The sequence below is a fragment of the Triturus cristatus genome, chromosome 3_1, assembly GCF_964204655.1.
Source record: "Triturus cristatus chromosome 3_1, aTriCri1.1, whole genome shotgun sequence".
Classification (NCBI taxonomy): Eukaryota; Metazoa; Chordata; class Amphibia; order Caudata; family Salamandridae; genus Triturus; species Triturus cristatus.
Window position 1 is genome coordinate 520,740,912 of NC_140583.1, and position 27,037 is coordinate 520,767,948.

The following is a 27,037-nucleotide window of genomic DNA, read 5'->3' on the forward strand; positions in this document are numbered from 1 at the left end:
ACCAGCCTCGAGCAAACAATAACTTGTGACACGGATCTTGGCATACGCGCAGGCAGGGGAAGTATCTTAGACCCGGGGGAGGATGGAGCAGCAGACCTCTACGTGCACAGGGGACGCTGGGGCTCACTTTCAGCAATGAGGACACGCATAGCTCCCGGGGTGGGATACTAGGTACGGGTAGCCGCTCAGACGCACGCTCACCGGGCGACCGTCGTTTCTAAAGCTCGCAGACACTGATTTACACTTACCACCAAGCCAAACTGGCCGCCACCATCCTCCTGCTGCTGTTTGCGGAAGTGATGCACGGCTGATCCGCCCCCAAGAAGCAAGGGGACTTCCTGAGAGAGGCTGCCTACTGGTTCCAGCACACAACCTCTAACCGGAAGCTACCTCCATGCACCCGGCTTACGTTCCGGAACCAGGAAAAGAATGTCTCGTCCGACTGCAAGCCCCGTCATGCCTTGTGCTGGCAGCCTGGCGCTGCCCTGTAGGTGTACGTGACACGCGCCTTCTCCTCAGTTGCTCAGGGTGACGGATGGAGCCGTGCGTGGAGGTGAGTCGCCGTGTTCCGCGCTGCTGGCAGAGAACACGTGTGCTGCCTGCAGAGTCTTCAGTGACAGCGCTTGGTGCTGAGCGGCTTGACACATGATCTGTACTCGCACATGGGGTCACCTTCTGCCGCCCGGCCCAAGTCCTAGAAGTGGGTGCGCCATGGACACTCTTGGGGCCTCCTTAGTTCTGGCCTTATTGACACAGGAGCTCGAGCTGTCACCGTATAAAAGCAATTTCACACTTACACTGTTTTCACCTTACACCAGATGAAGAGAGAATAAAACCATATTTCATTAACCTAACAAGCGCTCGCCATGACGTTTTCGTTTGCCTTTTTCTGCCGTCCGACTTGGACGGCCTCACCTGCTAAAAGGTTTCTCATCTTTATGGGGCCATGTGTTTGGCCCCATAAATATAAGAAACCTTTTGCAGCAGAAGGAAGGCAGGTGAGCCCGTCCAAATGGGACGGCTCAAAAAGCCGAGCGAAAACGTCATCAACAGCTCTTTCCCAATGACTGGCCGCCGTTTAGCATAAACGGTGAAGCCGGCCAATGGGAAAGAGGGGCGGGGCAAAAATCCCATAAACATTAAATCTCGCCAGCGAGACTGCGCATGTGCACAGCCTATGCTAGCGAGACCTAAACAACTATAAAATTTAAATAAACTAAATAAGTGACTTTAAGCCACAAATTCCTGGATTTTTCAAGTCAGTTTTGACTACTGTGTTAAGAGACACATGGTTCATACACTGCCATTCTTTAATTGGCCCAAGTCCCTGAACTATACCTTTTCAAGGACCATAACACCAACAAAACTGTCTTGATTTCCTAAAAATACTATGTACAGTTTTTGCATAAGCGCCACCCCACCTAGTACGACGTAGCAGCATGCCGGTTGTTATCAGAGGAGAACACTGAATGCCAGAGCAAGCTTCTTGAAAAACAGGGGACTGAAGTCCAGGGAATTTTCTATGATGAACACAACAAACCACAGATGAAACAAATCAAAAACTGCACTCTCTCTTATTTCACCTCTGTGGGTGTGGCACAATTCTCTGTGATGACCCAAGCACCAAGGCCTCCAAGCACTCCTTGTTAAAGGAGCCGCACCCTTGGATCACACTGTACTCAAGCATGATAGAGCATCATGATCAAATGGATGTACCACTGTCTATGTAATACTTAGGAAGTGGCTTCTTACTTCCCAAAGTAAGGGTATAAGCTGTTTAGATCACTTCCCCCACAGCTGTCGCACAAGTGTACTGCCTACAAAGGGGCCGCTGCAAGGATTGTCTGTGATGAAACTCAACTTTCCTGATCTAAACATGCCATGGCGAGGATCATCGCTGCAGCTGTACTAGAAACACACAGTCCCAATCCCCACCTACCGCCTGATCCCTTTTGTCACAGCATACATCTGCCTGGCTTTCTCGCCAGCCTGCTCCTGTGTTAGACGGTGGTTGAACTGCATTAGCAGACGCTCTGCAAAGGGCGTGCCCGCTCCATAAATGCGCCCGTAGTTGAACACTTTGGCGTGCTCTCGGCTGATCCCAACGGTGGAGGCAGTTTTGCTGTGCAGGTCTGTGCCACTGCTTTTTTTGCCCTGGAGGGTCATCCAGCCGAAAGCAGTGCAGCCTTCAAATGGGAGAAAAATGAGGTGAAAGCTGATTTACAAAATACAGACAGCATTGTTGGATTAGAACTTGGCTTTTTTGTGCTTACAAAATATCAGTGAGGGATAGGAGGGGGAGCAGGCTAATGAAAAGAACCCAGGAACTAACAACACCAGAGCCACATGGAAGACAATGTCTACTATTTTCAACTCCCACCATAGTCTATTTTTAATGTATGGGGAAAAAAGCAGAACACTTGGGAGGAGAAGGCACCTTAGGGACAAGCCAACTTGAAGTAAACATTCTTTGAAAGAGTGTTTAGCCAGGTCTGTATTGTCTGTGGATGACGCATCCAGACAGCATGGCCCACAGAACGCGCACAAACTACCCACTAAGGCTGTCCCACAAAGGTGCTTTTGGAAGGCAGCAAATGCTACCTTAGTACTCACTCTGCCACTCTCGCTCACTCTGTGACTGATAATATAAACGTGTATAATGCTGTGTGAATATGCGACATGCAAACCTGTCATTTAAATTTCAAACTGTAGTTTACTCTTCTGTACCATCCCAATTCCATATCTCCAACCCTCCTCTCCATCACATCATAGTGTTCTATGAAGACCCCTCACGCCATATTGGTTTAAGTACAACTAGCCACTCTTGTTCCAGATGCTCCTACATCAATACAACTGTTCTTTGTAAAGAATGGAGGTGTGGGTGTGCTCCGTTAACAGCTCTACAATCTAAGAGTGTCATCTGAAGCACTCTTCTCTTTCGAGCTACAGCGAATATTAGTGCCAAAAGAGTCTTTAACTGTCCATACTTTCGTTAATGTGTCCTCCCTCTGTTGCTATTTACTCACAATACTTACACAATAGGGTCCTGTCTGGACATCTTTGATTGAATTTAACTGGCCTTTCCTTCCAAAAATCAGAATAAGCTAGACTGAAATTTTCTGTGGCTCAACTGAGCCTGGCTTTGGTAAACCTTTGTCTACATCCCCAATTTTAAACACTAGAATACCTCCACAGAAAGCAGTTCACCGACATCAAACCCTTTCATTAGGCACACATACTCTTTTGTGGCTCAGCCCTGGAGAAAATTTGCCAGTCATCCTGATTTCACACCACAGGACACAACTGTTATTTCAAGTTTGGATTGGGCAGGCCTTTAAACACAATTACAAGTCTGAGGTGGTGGAGAGGGTGCAGTACAAACGTTATTCCTGCAAGTGGACTGCTGCTGGCTAGTTCTCACTAGGGTGAAGGTTGATGTAAGTAGTACAGGAAGTAACTGTGGCACACAAGGCTTGCTCCATGGATACGCTTCCATGTTTATTTAACGGAGAATGACACGCCTAATCATGTAGCTACAATTGCCATACAAAAGGGAAAGTTATTTTTCTGTGAAACTTGTTCAGAGAGAAGTTCAACTCCAGAGTTACATCCACAGCAGCAGACCACAAAGTGGATTGTAGCCTGTGAGGTACTCAGTGGCATAGGAAGGGGGGTGCGGGCCGCCCCGGCCCAGGTGTCATCACTGAGGGGTGGTGACAAAATGGCAAAATTATGTGTTTTAAACACATATTTTTGCCATTTTGTCAAGCCGCGGATGACAAGAAGTTTTCCGCACCGGGTACCACCTGACCTTGCTACGCCACTAGAGGTACTATTTCACCCTGTGTGAATTTTAAGGTCACCAGATCTTCTCTCACCATGAATTCCAGTAAAATTAGCCTCTCCGAGTATCGCAGCTATCCACAGCTCCTGGGAATCGACATCTGCACCAATCAGGTTGTAGCCGGGAGGTGCCTGAACCATCGCTTTCAGTTCACTGCCTACTCGGTCGACCTTAAGAAAATAAGCAATCAATGCTGATTCAATTCAATTTCTCAAAAATAATTAAGATGTGTAAGCGATAATATGCAGAGAGTGTTGAACCATTCCAGCCTCATCAATTGCTTGTTAATATTTTGATTAAGAAACACAATCATCTTCTTTTACAGTGCCTTTAGGGCATTTCAGAGCCAAGAACCACCAGACTTCAAACAAGACAACAAACATGGTACACATATTCTAAATTTCACATAGCATTTTTGCGATGCCCTCAAAACTAATCCTGGTCCACTGAAGTTCTATTCTTTCCTGCTTCAGTCCCAACTCTCTTAGAGTAGTATAACTCTAGATTTTGTGACAAGAACAGAGGTGCATATTATGTTTTTACTCTTCTACTTTAACAATAAACCCGTGAATTATTGATTGGAAATTACCCTTCCATATTCGCTCTTCTGAAGTCTGTCCACACTATAGCACTATTTTCTTTCATTAGTGGTTTCATATACTGTGATTATCTTTAGGTAATTCTAGCAAGTTTTGCTTACTGCTTGGGAAAGATAGGGCTTTGATGTATTCAAGCAGCTGAAGCTGCTTACAGGCTATGGCTATGACCATTTGACATAGTGGGGAAAGCCATATTGAACAAGTCTATATTGGGGCATCAATGTCTAATTCCACATCTGTTTGGGATCATTACTGAATAAGTTTGGCCCAGAGAAAGGTACTATCCAAAACAGTGGTCTTGGGCCATGGCGATAAACCAACTGTTACGAATGCTTAATTTTTGGGCTTTATGTTCAGTCTAGCTTCATTAGCAGAATAGATAATTTAATTTCCACAAAGGAGGTTCCTATATTCTTAGCTGACTTTTGACTGGTAGCTGTAACAACTTTACCAGTAGTTACATTTTTCTCTTAAGGATTGACAGGAACTGTAGTTATCTTACTACCGTGTACTAAAGTAAGAAAAGATAAAGCTTACCATTTTGCCTCAGTCTCTTTATTAAAATCAAGACTATCCTTTACAGTTGTTAAGCAAATTAGTACAAACCATATTCTGGTCTTTAGAAAATCTTTCCATGGGCGCTGCTTGGTTGAGACACTTTTTCTACTTATTCTTATCACTAAATATTTTGATATTGAAAGAACAATAAAATACAACATGGAATATGCTGAAAAAACATTTGTTTTATGCTTATAAGGGGCTGTACCCTGCCAGTGCATGAACGCCTGTGGGTCTTAAGCTTCTTTACATATAAACATGGTGAAAATAAGCACATGTACAGGTGTTGATGGAGTGGGTAACTAAATGGAAAGCTAGACTGAAAAAGCATGATAGAGTTACAAGAAAGACCTCTGTTAAAATGCCATGCTTTCGGTGCTTTACCCCAAGAGGCAGCTTAGAATTAAATGAACTGAAAAATCAAACAAGTAGCACAGCGCAGAAATGCAGAACCATCCAACACATATGGATGACAGAGTGATCCTGCACGCAAATAAAAATAATAATGTCTCTTCAATAGGCATGTGGGTAAGTCAATCCTTGATGCTACAATAGGACCCACCAGTTCACTTTACATTACAAGCGTTTTATCAGGGGGTTTGGAGGGGAATGTTTTTCTACAAGTTTTCTGAAGTGTAAACTGCCCAGGACCATAGGCGTGCATTCACAGAAGAGAAAAGCATCTTTCATTGGCTTTGGGTACAGGGTGAGTATAGTATCTTACTCTAGCGTTGCTTGCCGTTAACCAGGTCGGCTCTACAGCCCGACGTGTGATGGTTCCAGCAGTGACAACCTGTGGCAAGATGGCGCCATATTTATTTTCATCATCATAGTCTGGATGCCTAGAACACAAGTCAAAAAACTTTAATAATACAAACACATTTTGTTTTTACTCAATGGGGACCCATTCAAAAATAAAAAAAATCTTTGACGTATATTTTCTGGAGGCTAGATCAGAAATCTGTCAAAACAAAGTTCTTGAATGGCATAAAGAATGCAATAAAATAAATAATAGATCTGTAAAACTTTGGTCCGGGCAAAGTGTATGGACTATAGAGGATAAATTAATGAGAAATCAGAGGCGATGTACCACAGACTAGCTGAAATAAATAGACTCAAAGTACGGTTGTCTACGGAATCATTCTGGTACACTTCAGGAAGGGTACTTCATCTGTGTACATGCTCAAAGGCTAGTTCAGTACATTGAGTACATACTGACCTGCTCCAGAGAGACTCGTTCACTACTGGTACAAGCGGATAGAAAGTACCTGCGTTGATTCGCAACAGGTCAGTGCAAGTGACAACACTAGTTGTTAATAGTGCCATTTATTTGTACATACCTAAAATGCAACACAATGGTTTCAGCGTCCTATACATAAAACTATGGTGAAGTCAGACCAACTTAAATAAAACAGTCTGGTACCAGTAAAACATACATTTCTAGTGGATCATTAACAAGGAAGGGAGCGATATACTGTCCAGTAAAAACCCTCTATTTCCCCACCCGTAGTACCCATCCTTCATTCAAATCTGCTGCTCACTACAGTACTCTGACTGCACATCAGTAGTAACTTGTGCGCTGCTGTTAGACCTGGCATTTCTTGGTGTGTTTACCCCTGACATTTTGCCTCTATCTCTTCTATTTTTGATGCTGTGATGGATTTCGTTTGAATGGCTTTAATGCTTTGGGCACTTTGCCACTGCTGATCAGAGTCAAAGTGCAAGTGCTCCCTGTGAAAAGTGTAATGGTAATTGGTTGTCCATGATTGGTATGTTTGCCTTACTAGTAGAGTCCCTAGTAAAGTGCACTATGTGTGCCAGGGCTAGTAATGCAAATGCTAATAGTGGGCCTGCAGGACTAATTGTGCCACTCACACAAGTACCCCTAAAGAGAGAACTCAGACCTGCCACTGCAGTGCCTGCACGCAGTTTGTTAAACTGCCATGTTGAACTGACAAGTGCACCCACTTGCCAGGCCTTACTCTTTCTATGCACATCAGACACCCCTATGGTAGGTCCAAGGTACCCCCCTGGGCAGGGTGCAGTGTATGTGAAAGGCAGGACATGTACTAAGGTGTGTACCATGTCCTAACAGTGACATACTCTTCATTTAGTTTTTCACTGTTGAAAGGCCATCTTGCCCATAGGACAGAGTGGATCGGCTGTGTAATATGTTTCCAGCCTATCTTCCCAAAGGCATAAGATGAAGAGGTTTAGTTTAGTGTGCCTGAACTCACAATTTATTAACACATCTTTTTGTGAAGGTGGTTTTTGAATTGCGTGTTTAGAAACCACTCTTTTAGAAGTGGCTGGTTTTTGTGCTCTAACAATTCTGTGTCTCTCTGCCTGGTTATGGATTGACTGTCTGGATCTGAAAGTGATAGGAGCTGGGGAATGTCTTGAGACAGCAACAGGGTGACCTGCATCTGGAGTGTAGGGGAGAGGAGTAGCCCCTGGAGGTGAAGAGGCCTGGCTGCCGCCATAAATCAATGGCTCCATCCCCTGCTGAGTGATTAAGGATCCAGACCACCACTATCAAAGGAATAAGGTGTCACTGGAAGGGAGACACCCAGAACTGGTTTGGAAAGGGGTCAGTGCACAAAGAATTCAAAGACATTGAGGGGTATAACTATGAGAGCTGAAACCCCTGAACGTTGGAATGGAATGGAACTGCTCAAGACTGAAAAGGATTAAAACTACTTTGTGGTCAAGAGGAACCTCTGCCAAGGAAGAAACCGCTGAAGAGACTGAAGGAAAGGACTGACCATGCTGTGTGTTTTGGGGCTGGTCTGCAGTTTGCTGCTTTAAGCAAGAAGAGGCTAAAGGGACTTTGCTGTGTGCTGTGTCCCCCTGCTTGAAAGGACTTTGCAGTGTTGTGCCCTGAAGTAACTTAACCCCAAGGGCCCGAGGAGAGCTGGCTCCCTGTTGTGGAAACTCAGGAACACAAAAGTTTCCAGAAGTGTCTCAGCGACGCTGTGTGCGTGTGCTTTGTGCAGCCTAAGACCTTCGTAAGAATTGTCCTGTGATCGTGGGCACCTGGAGTCCAAGCGAGTCTCAGCGACGCTGTGTGCGTGTGCTTTTTGCAGCCTGAGCCCTTCGTGAGGATTGTCCTGTGATCGTGTGTACCCAGAACTCAAGTGAGTCTAAGCTCGCTGTATGCATGTGCTTCGTGCAGCCTGAGACCTTTGTGAGGATTGCCCTGTGATCGTGCACACCCGAAGCTCATGGGAGTCTCAGCGACGCTGTGTGTGAACTGTTGCAGCCTTAGATTTTCGTTATCGCCATCGGCTCGGAATCAACCAAGTCGCATTGGAGGGCCAAATTGTGAGAAGAGGAGAGGAGAGCAAGGTCGCACCCCCCAGGTAACGTGTATTGCCGCCTGGGGCGGGGTGCGAGCTCGGAGGGAGACTCTCTCGGCCTCTCCCATTCTTGCAGCGTGAGCTTCTGTTCCAGCTCATATCACGTCCCGTACTTGCCAAGGAGTGGCAGTACCGGGGTCGGAGTGTGGAGCCGCACTTTGGTTTACACCATACCCATGTTGGGGGCATATGTTGGCGGAGGCTGACAGTGAGTCAGTATGAGTGGCAAAGAGACCGTCTAAAGCACCGTGATCGGTGCCGAAGTGCCTTGCGCATTGCATTAGTTTGCATAACGAACTGCCTGATTGTTGCATTACGCATTGCATTCGTTTGCATAACGAACTGCCTGATTGTTGCATTACGCATTGCATAACGAACTACCTGATTTTTGCATTACGCATTGCATTATTTTGGCATTACGAATTGCTGGATTGTTGCATAACAAACTGCATTATTTTTACATTGCAAAGTGCCTGATTCTTGCATTACGAACTGCACAGAATTGCATTAGGACTGCATTGGATCATCTAGAATTGTTCATTAATACCGCCAGAACCTACAAGGGCTGGCTAGCCTAATAACCGGCCAGTAGGAATATTACAAATACGCATATGTTGGATTTTTATTGTGTGATCTCCTCGTAGCACAAGGTACTTACCTTCGGTAACGATATATCTGTAAGAAACATTAGTAGTGATAGATTCCTTACCTTAGAATTACCCCCAGGCGTCTGACTGGATCCGGCAAGTTTTTGTCAGCAGTACCCCTGCGCGTCGGTAGGCGTCGGTGTGTGGCTCCGCGTGCGCCATTGGCGCCGGGACGACGTCGCTGGAGCTACTTAGACGTGCCCACGAGCATTGACGTCAGTTCTGTACACGACTTTCCGCGCCAGGAACGCAGAGCCATGCATGAAACTGACCACTGGTGTCATGAAACTAGGGCCCTGAAAGGGATGACCTTAACCCTAGGATCAGTTCACAGAACGGGGAGGATGGGTGGGGCGGTAAGGAATCTATCACTACTAATGTTTCTTACAGATATATTGTTACCTAAGTAACATCTGAAATAAACACGTAGTGATAGTTTCATTACCTTAGAATAGATACTCCAGCAATACCAACCCCGGTGGTGGGTCTGCGAACCAAGATCACACCAGAAACTCCTGGAGAACAGAACGGCCAAAGAAGCCGTCTCTCTGGACTTGGCTGTCCAGGCAGTAATGCTTAGTATACGTGTGCAGCGAGACCCACGTAGCTGCCTGACAGAGGACATGCAAGGGAACTCCCTATCACAAAGCAGTAGTGGCTGCCGTCACCCTGGTAGAATGGGCGTGTAGCCCCACCAGAGGCTCCTTTTTAGCCAAAGAATAACAAGCCTTAATGCACAGAACAACCCACCGAGAGATGGTCCGCTTGTGCACAGCCCGACCTTTCTTGGCACCCACATAGCCAACAAAGAATAGGTCATCCCCCCAGAACTGTTGTGTGCGGCTGAGGTAGAATGAGAGCGCACGTTTTGGGTCCAGACGGTGGAGCCTCTCTTCCGAAGGATGCGGAGGCGGAAAGAAGGTGGGCAAAGTGATGGTCTGCCCAATGTGAAAGGCAGTGACAACCTTTGGCAGAAAAGATGGACGAGTCCTTAGAATAACTTTGTCCAGATGGACAGAGAGAGAAAATGAGGTTTAGAAGAAAGAGCCTGGAGCTCACTTCTGGCAGAGGTGATGGCAGCCAGGAAAACAGTCTTTAAAGTGAGAAGACGAAGAGGACAGTTGTGAAGTGGCTCAAAAGGAGCACACATCAGATAGGTCAAAACCAGGTTCAAGTCCCACTGAGGCATTATGAAAGGAACAGGAGGGAAAAGATGAGTAATGCCTTTGAAGAATCTATTTACAAAAGGGGACTTGAAAAGGGAAGGCTGATCTGGAAACCGTAAAAAGGCTGAAATGGCCGAGAGATAGCCCTTGACAGTGCCCAGAGCAGAGCCCTGCTGGGCCAAAGAAAGATGAAATAGGAGGACCTCTGAAAGAGGGGCAGAAAGGGGATCCACAGCCTTTGCTGTGCACCATGCCACAAATGTATTCCACCTACAGGCGTATACCGTTTTAGTGAAGGGACACCTGGCTGCCAAGATAACATCACAAACTTCAGGAGGCAGGTCAAAAGACGTCAACTGCCGCCGCTCAATCTCCACGCATTAGGTGGAGCCGGGACTCCGCCGGAGACCAGAGGCCTCTCATCTCCACCTCTCCCATGTGGCTGCCCCGTCCCAGAAGGAACGCGTCCGTCACAGCTGTGTGTTCCGGTTGGGGAATGCAGAGGGATCTGCCATTGACCCAATCGCGATTCGTGAGCCACCACTGAGATCTGGACGTGGTCAGACAGGTTGCCCTGATGCTGTGCTCACTGGAACTTCAGGTCTCACTGCAGAGCCTGCATATGCCATCTGGCATGATCCACAAGCAGGATGCAGCAGGCCATCAGGCCCAGTAGCCGGAGAGTCATCCTAACCAAAACCCGAGATAGAGGCTGAAAGATTGGAATGATAGCCTGAATATCCCGGACTCGCTGCTCGGGAGGATAAACCCGAAACTGCGCCGAGTCCAGAACCGCTCCGACGAAGAGAAGCTTTTGAGAGGGGATCAGGTGCGACTTCAGCACGTGGATGGAAAACCCCAGCAAATGCAGGAGGTCTGCCGTGGTCTGGAGGTGGGAGACAACTGCTTGAGGCGAGCCCGCCTTCAACAGACAGTAGTCGAGATAGGGGAAGACTGGAACCCCTGATCTGTGCAGATGAGCTGCGACCACCGCCATCACTTTCGTGAACACCCGAGGGGGGCTGGTAAGGCAGAAGGGGAGTACGGTAAACTGAAAGTGCTTGTGGCCTACCGTGAACCGCAGGTAACGCCGGTGGGCCGGCAGGGTGGGGGTGTGAAAATATGCGTCCTGCAAGTCCAACGCTACCATCCAGTTCCAGGGTCGAGGGCAGACAAGACCTGAGCTAGCGTCAACATCTTGAACTTCTCCTTCCGGAGGAAGAGGTTGACGTTCCTGAGGTCCAGGATAGGACGCAGGCTCTTGTCCTTCTTGGGGACCAGAAAGTAGTGGGAATAACAACCACAACCTACATCTGGCCCAGGAACGCGCTCGATGGCCCCCTTGGCCAAAAGGGCCGTGACTTCCTGCTGAATAAGCGCAAGATGGTCCCCCGACATGTGGTGGTATTGAGGTGGCATGGCTGGAGGGGTAGTCCCGAAGGGGAGGGAGTAGCCCCTTCGGACAATTTGCAGCACCCACTTTTCCAAAGTGATGTTACGCCAGTGGGGGAGGTGATGGCGAATTCTGCCACCCACTGGCGTTTGATGGCCCTGAAATACCGGACTAGGGAGGCAGACTAGTGGATGCTGCGGGGGTGGAGGTGGACTGACCCGCCCGCTGGCCCCCTGAACCGCCTCGATGGTTCCCACGTCCGCACTGCTGACCTGCGAACGTAGTGGGGCACCCCTTCCGTGGCCACGAAAGGAGCGAAAGGCAGAAGGCGGAGGGGGCCGAGTGGCCGACAGGCCCATGGACCTGGCCGTAGCCCGTGAGTCCATAAAGCGCTCCAATGCACTATCTGCTTTATTGCCAAAACAGCGAATTCCATCAAAGGGCATGTCCATCAGAGTGTTCTGGACATCCCCCGAGAAGCCAGATGTTCTCAGCCAGGCCTTGCGCCTAAGCGCCACCGTCGTGGAAATCGTCCTGCCCAGCGAGTCAGCGGTGTCAAGCCCACAACAGATGGTGAATTTAGCTGCGTCTCTCCCAGCAGCAATAGCTTGGGTGAGTGCTATCTGGGCAGCTAGGCAGCACCTGCGCAACCGTGTCCCACACATAGTGGGAATAACGGCCCAAGAGGCATTCAGTGTTCACCGACCGCAGCCCTAAGCTGGCAGATGAAAACAGCTTCTTGGATTCCCTATCCGGAGGTGCAGAAGGGCACGCGCTCTGGGAAGCAGAGTGTCAAGAATTCCTGTCATACAAGGGAAACACGCCCTTATGTAAACAGGAGAGCTGTTACATAACTCAAGGGAAACACGCCCTTATGTAAACAGGAGAGCTGTTACATAACTCAAGGGAAACACGCCCTTATGTAAACAGGAGAGCTGTTACATAACTCAAGGGAAACACGCCCTTATGTAAACAGGAGAGCTGTTACATAACTCAAGGAAAACACGCCCTATAAAGGGAGGAACCGGGAGGTACAAGGCTGTCGGATATTGTGTTTACACCGACGTACCTGCTTCGTGAAGAGCAGTGTTCCGGAGTGGTGCTCCAGTAAGGCAAGAACGGAGGTAGGTCGAGTCGTTACTCCCTGGGCCGTGTCTTGCCCCATCGTCACCTGTGAAGGACCCGGAAGCTCTACCGGTCAACCATTGAGCTTCGCTTTTTGACTCGGCTGAGTCCAAGCGCAGTGGCGCTTTTGCTGGTTGGAGTCGTAACTCCCAGCCCGACCAGAGACACAGGGACTGCCAGCTGTAACGCACACCAGGAGGTGTTTGCCGCGTTACAGACTCGGAAGTCCACAGGATCGATCGAGCGGCTGCTCTCGGTTCAGTCTTCTTGCTTGTGATTGGGGTATCGGTGACGCATCACCAGGAGGTGACTCCGCGTCCCGGTGCAGTCTGAGGTTGAGCGGCTGCTCCCTTCAGGTAGAGACCCCGGCTGGGTGTTTCCCTGACTCCTCGATTCTCCCCAACACTCTTCGTGCCCCTCACAGCCTACCGATTGGCATTGTCGGCCATTTCATTTCTGCCTTCTGTTGGCATACGCCGGGATCGGCGTATATGCAGAGGACGGTTAGGACCATCCATGCTGTGGGCTGGTAACGTACTTAGCCTGGAGGATTCCAGTGACTATAACTTTTGTTTGTTCTTTGTATTTTATTTGCCTTCATTAAAAGAACTAACCCTTCACAAGTGGTTGCGTCCTCATTGTCGTGTCTGTTAAACGATCCTGAGACGTTCAGGGCGTTACAAAATATCCGACCTTAATAACACTAACTGTCTCCCGGTCGATAACAGACATGGCAACACTTGATGATGTGCTGGCTGCTTTAGCGGCCATGCAAGTTGAAGTGGCTGCCTCTAGGCAAGAAACAGCCGATGTAAAAGCCAGACTGGATGCTATCCAATTGGACCCGCTCACGCCCAGCACCTCCCTCACGAACCAGACCCCTGCGGTAGTAGTGGAAATGCCGGTAGCCATCCCCTTGGCAACACCAGAGAGGTACAGTGGGGATCCTAACACAGTGCAGGTATTCCTCACACAAGTGGCGCTACATTTATCGTGCAAACCAAAGGCGTTCCCCACGAGTCAGGCTCGTGTGGCTTTCCTTATATCCTATTTGGCTGGAAACGCGGCACAATGGGCCGTACCTCTGGTGAGCAGGGACGACCCCCTCTTATGTGATTGGGGTGCTTTTCGCGAGGAATTCCTGAAGGTATTCGACAGAAGGGCTGACTCGTACACGGCGGACCGTGAAATGCTTGAGTTGAGACAGGGATCCAACGACCTGGTGCAGTATCTCAACGCGTTCCGAAGGCTGGTTGCGGAAACCAAGTGGCCTGTTGCTAAACAGACGGCGCTCTTCCATCAAGGGCTGTGCGATGAGCTCAAGGACGCCGTGGCTCATATTGACCCTCAACCCAAGACATGTGAGGGCCTTATCAACCTGGTATTACGGCTGGAACATAGGCTAAGTGAAAGAAAGGGGGATCATGGGAGAAAAGGAAAATCCCTTCCATCCTATGTGACGGTGGGAAGTCCTGAAACTTCCACCGCATCCAAGGGAGAACCCATGGACATCAGCGCAATACGAGCGAGCCTCACAGCCACGGAGAAAGAGTCACGCCGTAAACAAGGATTGTGCCTATATTGTGGCAAAAAAGGCCACTACGTACGTGAATGCCCTGCCAAACCGAAGACGTCACGTTATCGGGCCAACCGGTCGGTAACAGCCGTGGTGGACATACCGGCGGAAAACTAGAGGACTCCAAGACCAGAGAAGGGGCATCTCGGAGTCACTCATCCATCCCTTCACTTTCCAACTCGGTCACTAAGGGACAACGACACCTGTTTATCACGGTGCACGTGGGAGTGCATGACCAGTGGATACCCGTTGTGGCCATGGTGGATTCAGGGGCCACTGGCATGTTTATGGACCACAACGAGGCATGCAGGCTAGGGCTAGTGCTTCTTCCCAAAGCAGTACCCGAAGACGTCTATGCGGTAGACGGAAGGCGATTGGTGACGGGGCCCATCGGACAGCACACGGGGGTCCTTCCGATGAGATATGGGAGGAACCATTTGGAACAAATCGATTTTAACATCATCCGAGCGCCCCAATATGGCGTCATATTGGGATTGCCGTGGCTACAGAAACACAACCCCTTTGTGGATTGGCCAACACATCGCATCGAAATGACGTCACCGTATTGCATCCTGCATTGTGGAATAAGAACGGAATCCCTTGACGCAGATGAGAGCGGGAGTCAGACGGTGGCTACAGCGGCAGAAAAAGATGTGGCTCGCCCCCAGGCTTATCACAGTTTTGAGGATGTATTTGATGAGGTGAAGGCGGAAGTGCTACCACCACATAGACAGTTTGACTGCCAGATCGACCTGGTGCCAGGGGCCAGCGTTCCCAGCGGCAGGCTGTATGCCCTGACGGAGCCTGAAAACGTGCATCTCCGGGGGTACCTGGATAAACTCCTCAAGCTAGGATTCATCCGCCCGTCCAAGTCTCCGGCCGCCTCGCCACTCTTCTTCATCCCGAAGGCTAATGGGGAGCTGAGAGCCTGTGTGGACTTTAGGGCATTGAATGCGATAACCATAAAAAATCGGTACCCCTTGCCTCTCATCAGTGTACTTCTGGAACAGGTCAAGAAAGCTCGTATCTACACCAAGTTGGATTTGAAAGGGGCATACCATCTGGTGCGCATGAGGGACGGAGACGAGTGGAAGACCGCCTTTAAGACCAGGTTCGGCCTTTTTGAGTACCTCGTCATGCCGTTCGGTCTGTGCAACGCCCCGGCAGCCTTTCAGTACTTTTTGAATGAGGTATTCAGAGAGGAGTTGGATATCTACGTGGTCGTATATATCGACGACATCCTCATCTATTCGTCCAGTGTGGAGGAGCACGTACACCACGTCAAAGCTGTGCTCCAAAAGCTGAGGGAAAACATGCTGTTTTGTAAACTCAGCAAGTGTGACTTCCACGTCACATCCGTGGAATTCCTCGGAGTGATGCTGAGTCCAGAGGGACAGGAGATGGCAGAACGAAAGATCAAGGCGGTGAAAGAATGGCCGGTGCCCCAAAGCGTGAAGGACGTCCAAAGTTTCATTGGCTTCGCCAACTTTTACAGGCGGTTTATAGATGGATTTTCAGGAGTGGTGGCCCCAATCACACAGCTACTGAGGAAGTCCAAGGAGTTTGTCTGGTCCCCTGAAGCGAACAAAGCCTTTGAGGCCCTGAAAAGCGCCTTTGGTAAGGCGCCGGTGTTGGCTCACCCCGATCCGGATCTCCCCTACGTGGTGGAAGCGGACGCGTCGGATGTGGCGCTGGGGGCTATCTTGTCCCAACGCAACCACGACACAGGGGTGCTTCATCCCGTTGCGTACATGTCCCGCAAACTCAACGACGCCGAACGCAACTACCATATTGCGGAGAAGGAGCTTCTCGCAATCAAGGACGCCTTCACCGAATGGAGGCATTGGTTGATGGGGGCAAGACATGTAGTATCGGTGTACACGGACCATCGGAACCTACAGTTCATGACGGCCACTAGACACCTTTCTCCCAGGCAGCTGCGGTGGATGATCTTCTTTGCGGGGTTCAACTTCCGCATCACATATCGGCCGGGGACGGAAAACCGGAAGGCGGACGCCCTGTCCCGTCAATCTGCAGTTAAGGAACCATTGCCTGCAACCGAGCGTTCCATCATTTCCCCGAGGATGGTATTGGGGGTTATCCAACCGGATACTTTCCTGAGGGGAATAAAGAGAGGGATCAGGTCATTCGCATGGCGGAGGTGGCTCCTCAGTCACAGAGAATGGCAGCTGAAGGACGGGATACCCCTGAAGGGCAGGTGCCTATTGATACCCACGCCTAGGCTAAGGAAACAAGCATTCATCTAGTGCCATGACTCTCCATGCGCAGGTCATTTGGGCTTTGAAAAAACGGTGGCTAGCATGGGACGGCATTTCTGGTGGCCAACCATGAGAGTGGATGTCAGGAGGTGGGGACAGGAGTGTCCTACGTGTGCTACCATGAAGGCCGACCATGGCCGAACCCAAGGGCTCTTACATCCACTTCCGACCCCGGATAGACCATGGGATAGCATATCACTGGACTTCGTGGTGGGCCTACCGGTAGACCAGGGGATGACGGCAATACTGGTGGTGGTGGATTACTTGACGAAAATGGGGCACTTCATCCCCTGCAAGAGAGTCCCTACGGCCGGGGAATTGGCGTCACTACTCCTAAAGAATGTGGTACGACTGCATGGATTACCTGGGGTGATCGTGTCGGACCGGGGGTCGCAGTTTACTGCGCAATTCTGGAAGACTTGGTGCACTGCGCTGCATGTTAAGACCGCCCTGTCCACCAGCTACCACCCTCAAACGGACGGCCAAACCGAGCGCCTGAACCAAACGCTCAAACAGTATCTGCGATGTTTTGTGGACCAGGGCAGGGAAGAATGGGTCGACTTGCTATGGGTTGCAGAGATAGCCTATAACAACGCCACTCACAGCTCCACACAGTCATCTCCGTTCTATAGCAACTATGGCCAACATCCCAGGTTCTTGCCATTTCTACATCCGTTCAGAGAGGACAGGATTCCCGCCACAGCGGACAGGGTGGCACACATAAAAGACACGTTGATGCGCTCAAGGGCTGTCCTAATAGAGGCCAAGAGAAGATACAAGGCTGCGGCAGATAGGAAGAGAAGGCCCGGGCCACTGTACCGCACTGGAGACTACGTCTGGATATCCACAAGAAACATGAGGTTTCGAAAGAACAGTGTGTTCCATCCCAAGTACATGGGCCCCTATCGAATTACCAAGTGTATGGGTCACGTGAACGTGAAGGTGTGCTTGCCCCAGTCATTGCGGATACACCCTGTCTTTCATGTATCATTGCTCAAACCAGCACCCTCCAAGCCGTCTGGGACACCTAGGCCGGTATGCGTGGAGTCGGAGGTGGAGTATGAAGTGTCGGGCATACGGGCGTCCAAATGGCGCAGGGGGAAGCTGTGGTACCTGGTTGCGTGGAAAGGCTATGGCCCGGAGGAGCATTCATGGGAACCGGCTGAAGGGGTTCATGCTCCGCGCTTGGTCTCCTTGTTCCATCGGCGTTTTCCTGCCAGCGCTGGACCCGTGGGGAGCCGCTGAGAGGGAGGATGTACTGTCAAGAATTCCTGTCATACAAGGGAAACACGCCCTTATGTAAACAGGAGAGCTGTTACATAACTCAAGGGAAACACGCCCTTATGTAAACAGGAGAGCTGTTACATAACTCAAGGGAAACACGCCCTTATGTAAACAGGAGAGCTGTTACATAACTCAAGGGAAACACGCCCTTATGTAAAAAGGAGAGCTGTTACATAACTCAAGGAAAACACGCCCTATAAAGGGAGGAACCGGGAGGTACAAGGCTGTCGGATATTGTGTTTACACCGACGTACCTGCTTCGTGAAGAGCAGTGTTCCGGAGTGGTGCTCCAGTAAGGCAAGAACGGAGGTAGGTCGAGTCGTTACTCCCTGGGCCGTGTCTTGCCCCATCGTCACCTGTGAAGGACCCGGAAGCTCTACCGGTCAACCATTGAGCTTCGCTTTTTGACTCGGCTGAGTCCAAGCGCAGTGGCGCTTTTGCTGGTTGGAGTCGTAACTCCCAGCCCGACCAGAGACACAGGGACTGCCAGCTGTAACGCACACCAGGAGGTGTTTGCCGCGTTACAGACTCGGAAGTCCACAGGATCGATCGAGCGGCTGCTCTCGGTTCAGTCTTCTTGCTTGTGATTGGGGTATCGGTGACGCATCACCAGGAGGTGACTCCGCGTCCCGGTGCAGTCTGAGGAAGAGGTTGAGCGGCTGCTCCCTTCAGGTAGAGACCCCGGCTGGGTGTTTCCCTGACTCCTCGATTCTCCCCAACACTCTTCGTGCCCCTCACAGCCTACCGATTGGCATTGTCGTCCATTTCATTTCTGCCCTCTGTTGGCATACGCCGGGATCGGCGTATATGCAGAGGACGGTTAGGACCATCCGTGCTGTGGGCTGGTAACGTACTTAGCCTGGAGGATTCCAGTGACTATAACTTTTGTTTGTTCATTGTATTTTATTTGCCTTCATTAAAAGAACTAACCCTTCACAAGTGGTTGCGTCCTCATTGTCGTGTCTGTTAAACGATCCTGAGACGTTCAGGGCGTTACACAGAGGCTTGGACAACCAAGCTCTCAGGAGTGGGGTGTTGGAAGAGGGGGTCACCCGGAGCCGGGCGATGGCGTCGGGCCACGTTCCTGTCCACAGGAGCCCCTGTGTTGGGTCTGGACCAGGTGCCCAAAAGAACGTCAGACAGTGCTTCATGAAAGTGCAGCAAGGGCTCCAAAGAGGTCGCCGCCAGGCTGGAGCACGTCTGTCAGGAGGTTAGTCCTGACGGCCACTCTGGGGAGTTCGAGGTGGAGGGCCTCGGCCGCCCTATGCAACACCACTGCGTAACTGGCTCCCTCCTCCGTGGCCACGGTAGAAGGAGACAGCATGCTAAGGTCAGGTGAGGTGTCAAGACCACTGGCCTCCCCCAAATCCTCTTCCCAGTCCGAGGGCATAAGCACAGTCTTGTGCGAGAGGGTCCTCATACCCTCCCAGTCCTCCCCTGCCTCTGTAGTCTGTGAAACAGGCTGAAAATACGGAGGACGGACATAGGGAAAAAATGGCCCCATCGGCGTCGGAATCGGCGCCGAGTGGCGCCGATCCGCAACCGTGTCCGGTTCAGGGCTGAAACTGGGGACGACATCGTCCCGAGGAGCGGGTGACGTCGGAGGTGGTGGCGTTGGGGTCGACGTCGGTGGAGGCGTTATAAGGTCAACCGGCATCGACCGGGGTCCAATCTCGGATCCCAGGGGGTCCTGCAGCACCGCAAACGTCCAGGCCAGAGCCACCGGCGATGGAAGCACAGGACACCCAGTCGAGCCCGCGGGGCCATGGCAGCAAGAAACTCTAGCACCTGGGCAGGCATCGCCGACGGACCCGGGAAGGGCGGGTAGGCCAGCGGCGACATCGCAGTCTCCGCCGGAGCCGCGGGGATGGCACCACCCGCACCCTCAGCCATGTCACGTGACGGGAAGTGGAATGCCTCGACTTACCTGACCCGGAGTGTGAAGACTTAGATCCAGAAGAATGATGGTGAGGGCTCCACGACAGGTCCCTCGACCTCCCACGGGACCGGGACCTTGAGCGGCGTGGAGTCGACTGCCGGACTTCCAGCAACTTTCAGGACCACTCCCGCAAAGTCTTCGGCGCCATGGCCTGGCAGTCGGTGCACGACTTGGAGTCGTGGTCGCGTCCCAGGCAGTAGAGACAAACGCAGTGTGGGTCCGTCACCGATATCATGCGGTGACAGTCCCCACAGTTCTTAAACCCAGGCATCCCTACGACACCAGGAGTCAATCGACTTGAGAAAAAAATGAGACAAAAGGCCTAAAAAAACTCAGTCAAAAAAGGACTGGGGGTACTAGCTCTTCCCGGATCTGTGCTTACTGGCGCAGAAAAAGAAAGAACTGACCTCAGCGTGCGTGGGCGCGTCTAAGTAGCTCCAGCGACTTCACCCCGGAGCCAACGACACACGCGGAGCCGCACGACTACGCCTACCGAGGCGCAGGGGTACTGCTTACAAAAACTTTCCGGATCCAGTCTGACGCCTGGAGGTAATTCTAAGGTAAGGAATCTATCACTACGTGTTTCTTTCAGATTATCTTACATAAACATATACTTGTTTTTCTATAAAACTCGAGTGGAGTTCTTTTGTGGTGTCATCATTGGGTCACTGAGAGCGGGGTTGCAAATACTTTACACATTTGCTCTTAAGATAAGCCTGGCTGCCCGTGCCAAGCTACAGAGGGGGTGAGCAGGGGCTATCTGAGAAGGTGTCCTTCCTTTCTCGGACGTAGAAGCGAGGGTCCCTACTTGGGCTAAGGTACCTACTTCAGCCAACTAGGGAATCCCGGTTCTAACAGCTGCAAATTCAAGACAGCAATCTAACAACGTAGTTGCTTCACTCCCATATTCTTGATGCTAAAACAGATTTTCAGCACCTTGAAGATGCCTTAGAGCATAATGCTATGTTACGTTACAAGCATATTGTATAACGAATTTCACCCACTTGTAAACTCCACTGCTCTTTTGAAATCAGGGTATCCTGTGCAGTTCTGTCTAACATAGCAGGCACTAGAAAAACTATAACAAACCGAAGGGAAGTTGACTCAGTATTAGTAAATGTTCATACGCTTTAGGAAGAGCTGACCAGCTTCAGGATGGTGGTGGTTATTATATTTGAGCATGAAAATAGAATCTAGAAAATGTATTGTATGTAGTGACAAATACATTTTAGTTGGATACAAGAGCGTTTGCTATGACCAATGCTACAATATGCTGGCATAACTCTACCTGGTTACCGTTCGGGGAAGTTCGCCTTTCTTCAGCAACACCACCATCTGGGAACTGAAACAATACAACAATATCAGATCACCACTTGGACAGCCAGGGAAGTACTTCTTATATTTATAACACTGCAAAAGGCGTGTTCTATTTAACAATATTGCTAATTAACAGTTTGATGAAAAAATAAAAATCGCTCAGTGGTTAAATCATAGGGATGTTTTACCCCAAACACATGCATCGTTTTCATCCGCAGAAAGCCAAAAGTCTTCAGGTATCCTCAACCAAGACACACACAAGACTTGCATTTTATATTCTGAAGAACACACATTGGACAATTCTTATACTAAACAGGAAATGTAAAAAAAATAATAATAATTAAAACATTTATTTGATCCTTTGCATTCTGCTTTTGCACATGATGCTAACATTTTAGGTAGTAGAACAAAATGTACTTCTTTCCACTAAATCACTGCATGAAAGGGAAGTCGATTATAGCCAGCTCACAACTTTGAATTGAACTATTTTATTTAACAATCATATTTGCTGGCACTTATGATAAGACAATATAGAAACACAATAATAAACAATCACCTGGCAGGTCATGGCAGATATCAGCAGTTAACCAAGTAGGAGTGATTGGCAAAAATGCATATTACAGGAAAGAAAAAATGGTATAAAATCAAATATGTGATGAAGGAGAGAGGTTTAGAGGCATAAATCCCCAAGGACTTTAGTCCAAATGAAAATTGTCTTCCGAGGGGTCCAAGATAGTACAATGCTTGTTGAATCATCCAGTTGTACAAGTTATTTACCTTCAGTAATGCCTTATGTGGTAGAGATTCTATCTAATTCTAGTCACAGACTTCTTATCTTATCTTAGTATATTCCCCGGGCATCATACTTGATGTGGAAAATCTTGAACAGTGACAAATGTGACATGTGCAGCGTCTATATAGGCACTACCCCTGCGTGCTGCCCTCATTATCTTTGTGACTGTTTCCATGTCAGAAGCATGCTGCCATTCCACGGTGTTGTGACTACTGTGTCTGAACTATGGGCCTTTGCAGGTGGAGATGTTCAGTACGCAGAACAAAGAGGATAGGAAGTTTGGTAATGTAAGGCATTTCCAAAAGTAAATAACTTGCTCATCCTGTTCTTCTGATCGAGAGTTCAAACCGCAGACTCCTTACCTTAGAATAGATACCAAAGCTACCCCCGGAGGTCGGTGAGTAAACTAACTCCATCCAAAAAGTCCTAGAGGACCGACATGCAAATCGCACATTACGAATGACATGACTGTCAAAGCAGAAGTGTTAAGTGAACGTGTGCAGAGAAGCCCGATAGATGTCCAGGACAGGGACTCCATGACCTAACACAGTGGTCGTAGCTTTAGTTCTGGTAGAATAAGCCCGCAAGCCCTCAGGAGGTTGCTTCTTGGCCTGTTTATAGCAGATTTTAATGCAGAGTACAATCCACCTGGAAATGGTCCGCTTCAACACTGCTTTCCCTTTCTTTGTAACAGTGAATCCCGCAGGGAGCTGATTATCTACCCAATGGTGTGATCGGTAAAGAAGGTCAAAGTTCTTTTCGGGTCCAGGTGTGGAGTCTCTCCTCTTTGGAGGGGTGTAGTGGAGTGGAAAATGTCGGCAGTCTGACGCTTTGGCTGACATTGAAAAATGTCACCACATTTGGTAAGAAAGAGGCATGGGTGCAGAGAACCAGTTTATCTGGGAAGAAGCTGGTGTATTGAGGTTGAACATACACAGCCTGTAACTCGCTGACCTGCCTGGCAGATGTGGTGGCCACCAAGAAAACTGTCTTGAGTGTCAGGAGTCAGAGAAGACAACTATGCATGGGTTCAGAGGGTGAACACATTAGTTAGGTCAAACTGGAGCATAACGAAAGGCTTGGGAGGGAACATGTGTTGCAGGCCTTTCAGGAAATGTGTCCCAAAAGATGACTTAAACAAGTAAGGTTGATCTAGTAGCCGCAAGAAAGCAGATATGGCCAAAAGATACGCCTTAAACAGCTTTGTTGAGCTAAAGACACAATAAACAACAACACTTCAGGAAATGGGCCAGAAAGTAGATCAATATGTTTGTTAGCTCACCAAGCCATAAACTTGTTCCAACGGCAAACGTATACGGTCTTTGTTGATGGAAACTTTGCTGCCAGAATGGCATTATAGACCTCGGGAGTGAAGTTGAATACCCAAAACTGTTGCCACTCAATCTCTATGCATGGAGGTGGAGAGTGCACAGGCTTGAGTGCAGAACCCTGTCCTGTTACTGTGATAGGAGATCCTCCCAAAGGGGCAGCCTATTCGGAGGACAGATGTCCGTCTCAGGAGTTCTGGATACTATACTCTCCTTGCCCAATCCAGAGCCACCAGGATAACTTGGGCCTTATTGGTTCTGCTCATGTTAAGAAAACGGGGAAGGAGAGTTATCAGCAAAAAGTCATTTAGGAGAACCATATTCTAGTCTAGTTGGAATGCGTCTCAGAGCAAGAGCCGCTTTAGAAACTCCAATGTGCCGACGCCCTGACATTGTTCTTTCTCGGCAGTGGCAAATAAATCTAGCCAAAGTTATCCCCAGTCCTGGATGAGATCTGGAGCAACCTCCATATGTAGTCGCTATTTGTGATCTGCGAGGCATCAACGGCTGAGTTTGTCAGTCCTGGAGTTTAGAGATCCCGCTTGGTGCTGAACAACCAGGAAAATGTCCTGACATTCTAGCCATGTTCAGAGGCGCAGAGCCTCCTGGCAAAGGTCCATGACCCCACTTTCTACTGTGGTAGTATTGTCCGGGAACACCTGAACCAGCTTTCCTGTCATTAATGCAGGAAAGTTTTCAATGCCAAGCAAATCGCCCTCAGCTCCAGAAGACTAATGTGGAGCTGAGGATCTTATCTCCACCTTTCCCAGATGGCCATCCCAGCCCAGAAGCGATGTATTGGTCACCATTTTCAGCTCTGGGTGGGGAAGGGAGAGGGGTCAGCACTGACCCAATCTAAGTCCTTTAACCACCACTGCAAATCTTTCGCAGTCTCCTTTGAAATCTGGACTAGGTTGTGCAGATTTCCCAGATGCTATGTACACTGGGACTTCAGATCCCACTGCAGAGCCCACATATGCCATCAAGTGAATTTGACCAGCAGGATGCAGGAGGCCATCAGACTCAACAGTCTCAGAGTCAATCTCTTTTGAATCCGGGACTGAGTTTGAAACATTGGGATCATAACCCAAATGCCATTGACTCTCCACTCCGGAGGGTAGGCTCAGAATTTCACTGCGTTTAGAACGGCTCGAATGAAAGGGAACATCTGAGAAGGAGTCTGGTATGACTTCAGCAAGTTGATAGCGAACCCCAGCGAATTTAGGAAGTACGCTATAGTCTGGAGGTGAGTGACGACTGCCTAGGGCGAGCCCGCCTTCAGCAGCCAGTCTTCGAGGTAGGGGAAGACTGGAACCCCTGCCATCAACAGATGTGCTGCAACAACCACCATCACCTTGATGAAAACCCGTGGGGCAGTGGTGAGACCAAAGGGGAGACAGCAAACTGGAAATGACCCTGGTCGACCGTGAACCACAGGTAACTTAGACGGGCCTGCTGGATGGAGATGTGAAAATAGGCATCCTGCAGAACCAGCACTACAAACCAGTCTCCAGGGTCAAACACAGACAGGACCTGGAGCAAGCATAAAAATCTTGAGTTACTCCTTCCTCGGGTAGGCATTGAAAGGCCTTCATCCTTCTTGGGAAACAAAAAGTAGTGGTCATAAAACTTATGGCCTCCTTCTAATAGTTAAACAGGTAAAGTAGCCTACAAGGAATTTATTTACAAAATATTTTTCTTAAAAAAAGGATTTGGTATATATTTGTTCTTGAGTGATGTTAGACCTGCCATCCTTGGTCTGGTTTTCCCCTGTATTTTTGCCTCTGCCTCCTGTGTTTTTGCTGTGAGCTGAATTTCGTTTTTTCTAGTCTACATGCTTTTGTCACTTTGCCACTGCTGATCGATGCAAAGTGCAAGTGCTCTCATGTGAATGTGGATTGGTGTTTCGATGATTGGCTTGTTTGACTTACTACTAAGTCCCTAGTACTGTGCACTGTGTATGTCCAGGGCCTGTAAGTCAAATGCTGCTAGTGGGCCTGCAGCATTGATTGTGCCACCCACACAAGCAGTCCTTCAAAGGGGTCTCAGACCTGCCACTGCAGTGTCTGCGCGGTCTCTAATGCCATGCTGACCTGGCAAGTGCACCCAATTGCCAGACCCTAACCTTCCCTTTTCTTACATGTGAGTCACCCCTAAGGTAGGCCCATGGTACCCCTGTGGGCAGGGCGCAGTGTATGTGAAAGGTAGGACAAGTACTGATGTATGTGACATGTCCTGATAATGAAATACAGTGCATTTCATTTTTCACTATTGAAAGGCTATCTATCCCATAGGATAGAATGGGAGTTTACATATAACATCTTACAAGTATGACTTCCCATTGGGACAAGATAAAAAGTTGAAGTTTAGTATGTCTGAACTCAATATAAAATGCATCTTTTAGCCATCCCGTGTGCCTCTGCTGGTTTGTGGATTGGCTGTCTGGCTTTGGAGTGACAGGGGTGGGGATGTGCATTCACTGTAGACAGCCACTGGGGGGGGTTGAGGTGTGTCCGGCCTTTCCTGGATGAGTCAGAGATGGGCTGAATAGACCTGGGCTACATATAGAGTAAGAGGAGGAGATTTCCTTGCACCTGAATGGGCCTGGTCTGCTTTACACAATGTTGTCTCCACCTCCTGCCGGGAAGTTGGGCCAGAGAGGACAGAACTGGTTTTGACTGAACACAGAGCCTCTTTGCCACAAGAGCACAACGAGAAATGCTGTATACATATTGGTGCCCAGAACTTTAGAATACTTTTGGACTCAAGAGAAACCTCTGCCAAGGAGAAGAGCTGGGAAAACTGCCCCTTTGCTGGGTGCTGTCTGGGGTTGGTCTGCAGTAGCTGTTTCTGCCAAGGAGAGGATTAAGACTTTGATGTGTGCTGTGTATCCTGCTTGCAGAAGATATCCTAGGGCTTGAAGTCAAGCTTGCCTCCTGTTCTGAAGTCTCAGGGACACAAAGACTTAACGCACCAGCTCCTCTGAACCTCCTTGCTGGGAGTTCTGACCTACCAAAAGGTGCCTGTTGCTATGTTGGGCCTCTGGAGGTTGTTCCTGCTGTTGGGAGCTGGAAAAGAGACGCAACTAAGAGAAGCATGATGCATCCGCACCAGTTTCCCGACACAGTCGCAATGCCGCAGAAGAAACTGATGCAGCGCCTGCCCGTGGCTGGAGAAATTGCCGCATGTTGAATCCTGTGTACCGATCTCTGAAGTCCGAGATAATTGCACCTATTTCGATGCAGGCCCTGCTGTGCAGCTGCAAGAACCAACGCATCGTGGAACCACGACTGGAGAGACCAACGCAGCACCACTGCAGGCGCATCAAGAAACCATGCTTCCCCGATCCCCACGCATCACACTGGGGCTCCAAGTCTAGGGGAATGCCGGGGCCGCAGTAGGAAACCAACGCATCACCTCCACACACAGTAAGAAACCTGCGCATCACCTACCCTTCAGTCGGGAACCGACACATCACCTCCCCTGCGTGTGAGTAATGAACCGACGCATAACCTCCCGTGAAGTAAGGAATGACAAATGCAAAAACAACAATTGATGGACAGAATGTAGAACAATGTCATACATTCACCCCAGTACAGAGAGCGGGGCCTAAATCCATCGTTTTTTTTCTCACCATGCCGTTCCAGTTTGAACCCAGCCATATGCAAATCAGTCTTGACCCTGTGCCTCATGGGAACAGTCCAGACCGAACTGCCAAGCCAGGTCCTCACTGGACTGGAAACAAGCATCCTAGGACCGGTTTCTGGCATTTCAGCCGTCTTCAGCCAGGCTTGCTTGATTTTCAGTGGCATGGAGAGCAAGGGACCCAC

At 49.4% G+C, this 27,037-nt stretch overlaps 1 protein-coding gene across 4 annotated transcripts in view; it reads right to left on the reverse strand.

The window, feature by feature from the left end:
• POLG (DNA polymerase gamma, catalytic subunit) overlaps positions 1-27,037 on the reverse strand; it is an 862,381-nt gene that overhangs the window by 179,322 nt on the left and 656,022 nt on the right. For all 4 annotated transcript variants that reach the window (XM_085644442.1, XM_085644444.1, XM_085644443.1 and 1 more), the window contains 4 exons: positions 21,058-21,111; positions 5,726-5,843; positions 3,879-4,014; positions 1,940-2,186 (listed from right to left, as the gene is read on the reverse strand). In XM_085644442.1, the coding sequence (XP_085500568.1) occupies positions 1,940-2,186; positions 3,879-4,014; positions 5,726-5,843; positions 21,058-21,111 (555 nt within the window). The remainder of the gene's footprint in view (positions 1-1,939; positions 2,187-3,878; positions 4,015-5,725; positions 5,844-21,057; positions 21,112-27,037) is intronic.